The 8,739-nt window shown below is 39.5% G+C and overlaps 1 protein-coding gene across 1 annotated transcript; it reads right to left on the bottom strand.

The window, feature by feature from the left end:
• Positions 1-451: 451 nt before the first annotated feature.
• On the bottom strand, positions 452-1,711 carry LOC133428919 (trypsin-3-like). The gene is made up of 5 exons (XM_061716590.1): positions 1,622-1,711; positions 1,382-1,538; positions 963-1,216; positions 746-882; positions 452-659 (listed from the first exon to the last, which is right to left on the bottom strand). The coding sequence occupies exons 1-5, from the start codon at positions 1,659-1,661 to the stop codon at positions 507-509; spliced, it is 741 nt and encodes a 246-aa protein (XP_061572574.1). The 5' UTR covers positions 1,662-1,711; the 3' UTR covers positions 452-506.
• Between the last annotated feature and the right edge of the window lie 7,028 nt (positions 1,712-8,739).

Raw genomic sequence — 8,739 nt, 5'->3', positions numbered from 1 at the left:
TATTTTGCTATCTGGGTAATAACTTTTTTTTCATCTGTTGTGATTGTGTTGTCCTGAATTTCACGATTTCTCTCAATTGAGCAATGTGCCATCAGTGTTTTTTATGTATTAGGTTCATAAGTAAGACATATTTTATTGTCTACCTTTCATTTTAAGTCCCTTTAAATCTAATTAATTTTGAATAATCAATATTAAACCTAAAAAATGTTTAACTCTGCCTGCTTCTCATTTTAGATTAAAGCAAAAAACATTATATTCTGTATCCGTATTCTTTGTATTGGAGAAAGTGGTCAAAAGTACTGCATTTTTTATCTATAATAATTATAGATTTATACCTTTCATGTATAAGGACACATTTTTAAGTTTATCGTGTCAGTTTACAAATTATCATTGTCATTTCTCTTCTTGTTTTCTCAACAGCACAAAACACAAAATGACATTAAGATGATGGTGACTTTTTATAATGTTTTTATTATATTTTCACATTTTTGTCAGATGAAGTGACTTCATTCGTTGGAGGACATGGTGTTGCGAATCCAGCGGGTGTAGTTGCAGACCTTGGTATAAACTCCAGGTTTGTTCTTCTGGGCACAACCATAACCCCAGGACACCACACCCTGCAGCTGACCCTTGCACACCACGGGGCCACCGGAGTCACCCTGACACAGAGAAAAGACACGAAGAGGTGTGGGTTAAAGTCTTGTGGAGTTTATATACTTACAGAGGCAGAGATTGCAGCTCGTACCTGGCAAGAGTCCTTGCCTCCCTCCATGAATCCAGCACAGAACATGTTAGAGGTGATCTGACCGGGGTAAGCCGTCTGGCATCTGCTGTCGTTCAGGATGGGGGCATCCAGGCACCTCAGATTATCGGGGTAGTGCACTGGAGAAGAAAAACACAAAGCATATGAATATTTTAGCCACCACATTTTCCCTACCACTTTCCAGATGCGTTTCACTGACTTCCAGTGCCGCTGGTGTTTCCCCATCCAGAGATCAGGCAGCGGGTGCCGCCTGAAGCACAACTGGTGGGCAGGAACACAGGTGAGACGAAGTTGTTCAGGGTTGCAGGCCTATTCAGTTTGATCAGCATGATGTCATTGTCCAGATTGAAGCTGTTGTATGAAGGGTGACGGATGACCTTGGCAGAGCTGATGAACTGCTCTGTTCCCTCATTGACAGCAATGTTGTGCTCACCGAGACGCACCTGCATACGACTGCAGAGAGAAGCACGAGAAGAATTAGTTAAGTAATAATACATTTCACTTCACCTTAGAATGTGTAGACATATGACATGTGTAGACAACTCAAACCTTGAACCTTGTAGAAGTGCTGTGGACCTGTGCATTCATGTGAAGGTAATGTTCTGTCTCTTCCCTTACCTCTTGTAGCAGTGAGCAGCAGACACCACCCAGGTGCTGGAGATCAGGGAGCCTCCACAGAAGTGGTAGCCATTATTCAGAGAGACCTGGTAGGGAACAGAGTTCTTCCTGCATGTGTAGCCTCCAACAATCTTGTCATCCTCAATGGGAGCAGCATCTGCAATAGAAGTTCAATAGTTTCACACCCTTATGAAAAATAAAACCAATACATAAATTAATAAATAAAGCAGAGATTCTTACAGGCTGCAGCAAACAGGGCCAAGAGAATGAAGTACTTCATGATTGAAGGTTCCAGCTAATTCCAGATAACTGAGGGAGTTGTAACTGAGTTTATATAAAGGTAAACTGCTTAATGCCACGCCTTCTTATCAAACGCTCTTTCACAAGGGTTTTTCCAAGGGCATTTCATGGAAAAATGATTACATTTATCCCACCTGGGAAAGAGCAAGATGGTCAAAGATTCACGTTCATTTAAGGTCATAAGTAGCACAACTATCACCCATGTTTCAAATTCTGAATAAAGATGGTATAGACCATCTTTATTGAGATTTTTTTTTTTTTTTATAACATTTTATTAAAATTAGTCTTTTTGCAACTTTTTGGCTCATTATTTGTATTTTTTTGTTATTGTTTTGCTGTTTTATGTTCCATTCCCCTGTTTGATTGTTGTTGTGTCTCCTTGTACGGTGACCTTGGGTACCTTGATAGGCACCTATAAATAAAACTTATTATTATTATTATTATTATTATTATTATTATTATTATTATTATTATTATTATTATTATTATTATTATTATTATTGTTATTATTATTATGATGCTGTGTCATTTCCAGGATCTAATTTAAAAAAAATGTGTTGGCTATAAGGTTTTAGTTAGTTGTAATAGGTCTAGCTATACACGTAGAATAGTAATTCATAACTTATTATGTCAGACAGTTTTTCTTGTTGTTTCTGCTAGTCACAGTTCTTGAGTTGTCCCTGGTGGAGTTATTGCCTGCTTAGTTTTTCTCTGGTAGCAAATGAAAGAGACACTAATTAACAAGTTGGTATCATGTCAATATCTGACCCCACCTCAAACCCCCAACCACCCTTTTTTTGCCTATCTGGCCTAAACTGTTCAAAATATTTGCATGAAAACATTTTTCTCTTTCAATTCAAATTCAATCCCTGAATCGAAATTAATTAAAATTCTCATAAATCCATATGTTGTCCATATTTCATTCACAATAGAATATAGACAAAATATTAAGCTGATGAATTGTACGTTTACATGTCTCAAAAACGTTGGGACAGGTTGAGGTTTACCGCTGTAACATCTGTTCTTCTTTTAACTACAGTCCAAGTTCACATCAGGGGTCTAAATACGCTTCTGTCAACTTCCAGTTTGATGACTGAGTTGTATTGTGCACCACAACTATAAAAAGACATTGAGCTAAATTACAATGATTCACAGTGGCAACTTCAACTAAACAGAAGAAATTCTCCTACTTCTCAGTGTTAGAATGAAAGCTTTTCTTGTAATTATATAGTCAGTTTGGGCACATCTTTCTGCGGTAAAGTAACACCCCTTCAGCAGTGAAGAAAAGAGAGTTGCTGTGGGAGTAAATTCCAGAGCAAGTGAATGCGTAGTTTAAATATTTAATAATTGTTATAATATGACATAAATGACAAGTGGTGGAATGTAAGTGTATTGTACCCAAGACTCCCTTCCTTTTCGTGCAGGTGCAGTCCTGCTGGTAGAGAAAATACCTTGAGAACGGCTGATGGTATAGTAAGTATAAAAAGATCATTTAGACAAGTAATTCTTACGTAACAGGTTCATGGCTGTCAGACACTTTAATAAATAATATAAAATAAAAAATAATAATAATTTGTTACACCAAAACAGAAATTATTGAAGGACCTTTGAGCGGAATATGGATGCAATCAATGCATCCAGTCACACAGGGAAATCCTAAAAGGAAATGTTTTTTATTTGTCATGGAGGTGGGAGCAGGATGCTTTATCTTTTTTTTAAAGTGCTATTGTAATTTTTTTGTTATATTTTTTTCTAACGGATGTACCTGAAATCCATGAATTCATCTTTGATGGCTACTACAGGTTTGTGGCCATGTAAAAGCAACTAGGCCCCCCAAAAAAATCAATAAAGCAATACAATTTGTGTGGATGGTGGCGCAGCTGGTAGTGCAGCCGCCTCGCAGCTAGAAGGTCCTGGGTTCAGCTCTCGCCGGGGACGCTGTGGGTGTTGAGGGCGTGTTAAGTTCCCCTCAGCACCCACACCCTGGGTGGGGTTGGTGAAAGGATCTTTCTGTGTGGAGTTTGCATGTCCTTTCCATGTTCCCTTGGGGAGCTAATGTGAGCTACCCTCACAAAAACATGCAGCCTAAAAAGGACATGTCATTGTTTGCAGGTATCTCCAAATTATGTTTTATCAGTTAAATAATGAACATAATAACATAATTTTCACATATGATTTCTTTTTTGTATGATTGTTGGACTGTGGTTTCTAAAGGTGATTTATATTACAAAATCATGCCTGATTTGAATGCAGTCTACCAGAGGGTCTTGTTCCCAGTATGTGTAGGTTTCTCCAGGTTATCTGAGCCAAATTCTTTGGCTAATACGTGGTTTATATGATGAGATATTTTATGAGAGACATTATTCTGAAAAAGTTTCAGAATTTGTAGACAGTTCTTCATATTGGTGAACCTCTGCCCTCCTTACTTGTGAGACTCTTCCTCCTTTTGTAGTCACGTCACCGACCTGTTTCCAGTCAGCCTAATAAGTTGCAAGCGAGGTGTTTTATTTTTAACTCACTCTTTTTGCTTTTTTCGATTTTCTGTTTCCCGTGCCCCCACTATTTGAGATATGTTAGTGCCATCAAATTCAAAATGGAATAACACTTTTCGAGAAATGCTAACATGTATCCTTCTAAACATATGACATATTTGTTAAGATCTTTTGTTAGTAAACAAAAAAAAAAATGGGTCTGTGGACATGCAAGCCATTCCTTTCTGTTGTATCGACATTTACATTACTTGCACAGTGCCACAACTTATTTGGAATTGGGGTTATATTTTTTTAACCTTTTTTCTTTATTTTATTGGACTTACATCTATGTGTATCTTTCTCTTTTTAAAATACAGCAGTTGTGACAATACCAGTAAAAGGTTTCTTAAGACTAAGGTAGATTAAATCTATTTTTCTTTGTAAATTGAAACCGTCCTAAGAAGTTTTACAAGCAACTGGTTCAAAACGCTGCAGCGCGAGTTCTGACTCAGACGAGAAGGAGAGCACACATTAGGCCCATTTTAAAATCCTTACACTGGCTACATGTTAGTTTACGTGTTGATTTTAAAGTTCTTTTATTAGTTTATAAAGCGCTACATGGGCTTGCACCAGAGTATATTTCAGAGATGTTTTTATTCTATGAACCAGGAAGGCCTCTCAGATCCTCTGGCTGTACCGCCTGCAGGACAGAGAGGAGGAGAGCCACCTTTGTCCCAAAAGCTACTCTGCTTTATAACTCCAGCTGCTAAACACCATCCCCCACATCCACAGACCCTGCCAAGCAAATAGTGGCATTGTGCGCCTGTGCCATTTGCATGCATGTAAATTAGGTAATATTCATACATTCGGCGCAAAATTGCCCCCTTTCTATGCAAATAAGCTTCATTGCAAAAACCGTCTAATTCACAAAGGCCAGCGCTATTTGCCACACGCAAAAATAGTGGAGCAAATACCGTCTTTCAGAAGCGTGTATTAAACTGCGCGCAAACTCCTCACTCCCCATCTCTCTGTTTCTCTCTCTCTTCAATATCATTCAAGCCTGTGTGATACTGAATGATATTAAGGGTGAAATCTATAGTCAGACATGACTGTAGACAGTCAGATCAAGTGAGGTTGTAGACTTATCTCGGATTTAAAAATAAAAATAACAGGAGCTCAGGATTCATCCTATAAGGGGCTGCTTTATTACAAACAATTCCATATAAACATATAAATCTAGAATGTGTGTGTTTAACAGCTTAATAATGTCATCACATATGACAACATATATCAGACTTATAATAAAATAGCGCTGATCGTGTCACTGTGAAGCTCAGCGTCAGTCAGGACTCTCAGCTGCTGCTGGAGATGCAGCCGCGGTGAGTGGGCTTGCCACCCGTCCCTTGAAATACGTAATTGTTACGTAATTGGGAATTAGAATTCATATAAAACAGTTTATTCCGTATTTCACAATCGTCCCATGCACGTCTGTCACATACGCACACACTAGTTAAGCCTAATTATGCCTAAATAATGGTCTGCGTTAAATCGACGCAGAGCCTACGTCGTAAGGTGACGCCGTAGGGTACGCAGCGACGCGCACTGTACGGTGCGCCAGCCGCGTAACCTACGCCGTATGCTCTGCGTCGATTTAACGCGGAACCATAAATCATCCTTGAGCAGCACGGAGGGAGGAGGGAGGAGGGGGAGCGGGGCTCTTCGCACAGTGTCTTGAGGATTTGTAATACAGGCTGAGCCTACCGTTAGTTCTTAAACTGTAAAAAAACTGTGGGGGGGGGGGGGGGGGGGGGCATGAGTTTGAAAAGTATGAGTTTGAAAAGTGGGGAGGGACGTTTTATTTTCACTCGCTTTATTTTTTTTATTTCTGCAGTTTTCATAAGGGACCAATGTGTGTGCTGAAATATGGAGAACACTGGAAACAGCTCCGCTCACTTACTCAGACAAGGGCAAATTGCACTCAGCCGCAAAACTTTATGGGCGTGTTTGCCCCGGTATATCATTAGAGCAAAATCTTTTGTGAATAGGACCTTAAAGGTATTGTGACATGAAAAACAAATTTTTCTTGATTTTTTGTGTTTTGTTGGGTGTTTTGACATCAATTACACCCAAAAAACAACAAACTTTTAACATTCAGTGTATTGTGTGCTTTCTAGGATTTTCCGCATAATGTGACGTCAAGGCCCGCTAAATCACCGCCCCCTCCACCCAGCTCCCTGCCTCCTCTCCTCTCCAGCGCACCATAAAGGCTGATTTATGGTTCCGCGTTACACCGACGCAGAGCCTACGGCGTAGGGTTACGTGGCGACGCGCACCGTACGCTGAACCCTACGGCGTAGGCTCTGCGTCGATTTAACGCGGAACCATAAATCAGGCTTAACACGGAGCTGTTTAGAGCCTCTTTTGTTCTAATCACCGGAGGAAAACTGCTAAGAAGACCCGCGGCCACTGACTGGACTTAAGATAAGCGGACACTGCTGCTTGCATGCCTTTATTTTTATGATTGTTTGCTGTGGACTGCTGCTTTTCCGTGCATGCTTCGCCTGTCGCTCCCGGCTTAACTCTCCGACGCCGCTGTGAGCGTATGGTTGGGTTGGAGGAGGTTTGGAGGAGGAGCGGCGCAATGATTGACAGGAAAGGGGGAAAAGGAAGCGTTTTTCACGGTGCAAAAAAACACTGTAATAAAAAGCCAGGAATGGAGTACTAGAGTGAAGTTTTTCTTGTTACACTCTTTTAGACACATTTGAGGGATGTTGGCCAAGACTTTTAATAGTGTTAAAAGCATGTTAAAAATGATGTCACAATACCTTTAAGGCGGGGCAAATTGCGGGCGCAAATGCGGCGCAATTCACAGCGCTATTTGCGGGCGCAATCTGTTCTTTGTGGATTTACCCCTTTATATTTATACCACTACAGTCACTCTATTTTACATTTTTGGATATTTTTATATTTTATATATTCTTTGTACATACGATACATGCCTTATTTATCTGCATTCATTTTATTTTATTATTTTATTCGGTACTTTCAACGTCATGCTGCTTAGTTGTTTTTGCAATTGCCCCTCTGGGATAAATAAAGTTTTTCTGAATCTGAATCTGAATCTGAATCTTTTTAGCTGTTCCACAGAGTAGAACTAAAACATTTGGTGATGCTGCTTTTAGCCACTATGCTCCAAAACTGTGGAACAGCCTGCCGGAGGATCTGAGAGGAGCTGGAAATGTGGACGTTTTTAAACATAGACTAAAAATTCATCTCTTTGGTCTGGCTTTTATGTAGCATCAAATATTATACTTTTATTCTGTTTAACAATTTTTAGAGGTATTTGTTTTATTTATCTATTTCTTGTAATGTTTTTATTATACTTTATTGTTGTGGACTGATTATCTTTTAGCCTTAATTCTTGAACTTTTATCATTATTTCATTTTAATGAATTATATTGTATGTCAGTGTGCTGCCTTGAATCAGCCAATTGGCGGCCATCTTGCCCTTGGTGTTCTGGGAAACGTAGTTCTTTCAGGTCCAAGGCAAGTAAGATGAAGGAGGAGGCAGCTCCTCCCTTCCAGGTCAGGGACACTTGAGTTTTAACTTCACAACGGGTGGCAAGCCCACAGCAGCAGCTGAGAGTCCTGACTGACGCTGAGCTTCACAGGGACACGATCAGCGCTATTATATTATAAGTCTGATATATGTTGTGATATGTGATGACATTATTAAGCTGTTAAACACACACATTCTAGATGTATATGTTTATATGGTGGAATTGTTTGTAATAAAGCAGCCCCTACTGTATGGATGAATCCTGAGCTCCTGTTATTTTTATTTTTAAATCTGAGATAAGTCCACAACCCCACTTGATCTGACTGTCTACAGTCATGTCTGACTATAGATTTCACCCTTAATATCATTCAGTATCACACAGGCTTGAATGATATTGAAGAGAGAGAGAGAAACAGAGAGATGGGGAGTGAGGAGTGAGGAGTTTGCGCGCAGTTAATACACGCTTTGAAAAGACGGTATTTGCTCCACTATTTTTGCGTGTGGCAAATAGCGCTGGCCTTTGTGAATTAGACGGTTTTTGCAATGAGGCTTATTTGCATAGAAAGGGGGCAATTTTGCGCCGAATGTATGAATATTACCTAATTTACATGCATGCAAATGACACAGGCGCACAATGCCACTATTTGCTTGGCAGTGCAGTTTGTGTTGCCATTCGCCCTTTGCGGGTGCTTTGTGAATTAGACGCTCTCTTTTTGTGTCATTTGCACCGGTTTAGCGGCCGCAAAAGCTGCGCAATCCTTTTGTGGATTTACCGCATAGTGTTGCTTTAATATATTTGCATTATACTAAGATGCATTCATTTTCAATGGCTTTTGTCCTTAATGGCTTTATTCCCCCTTACATTACTTTTACTTTTATACTTAGTTTTGAAACCAGTACTTTTATACTTTTACTTGAGTAAAAAACTTGAGTTGATACTTCTACAGGAGTATTTTTAAACTCTAGTATCTATACTTCTACCTGAGTAATGATGAATGTGAATACTTTTGACACCTCTGTTAATGAGT

This window comes from Cololabis saira, chromosome 3, assembly GCF_033807715.1.
Source record: "Cololabis saira isolate AMF1-May2022 chromosome 3, fColSai1.1, whole genome shotgun sequence".
Taxonomy (NCBI): Eukaryota; Metazoa; Chordata; class Actinopteri; order Beloniformes; family Belonidae; genus Cololabis; species Cololabis saira.
This window is presented reverse-complemented; position numbering and strand designations above follow the sequence as displayed.

Excerpts from the sequence above, each read along its gene's own strand:
- LOC133428919 (XM_061716590.1), bottom strand. The coding sequence starts at position 1,661 with ATGAAGTACTTCATTCTCTTGGCCCTGTTTGCTGCAGCCT. Across the intron at positions 1,539-1,621 it reads GGCCCTGTTTGCTGCAGCCT|ATGCTGCTCCCATTGAGGAT; the intron begins GTAAGAATCTCT and ends CTTCTATTGCAG. Across the intron at positions 660-745 it reads GAGGCAAGGACTCTTGCCAG|GGTGACTCCGGTGGCCCCGT; the intron begins GTACGAGCTGCA and ends TCTCTGTGTCAG.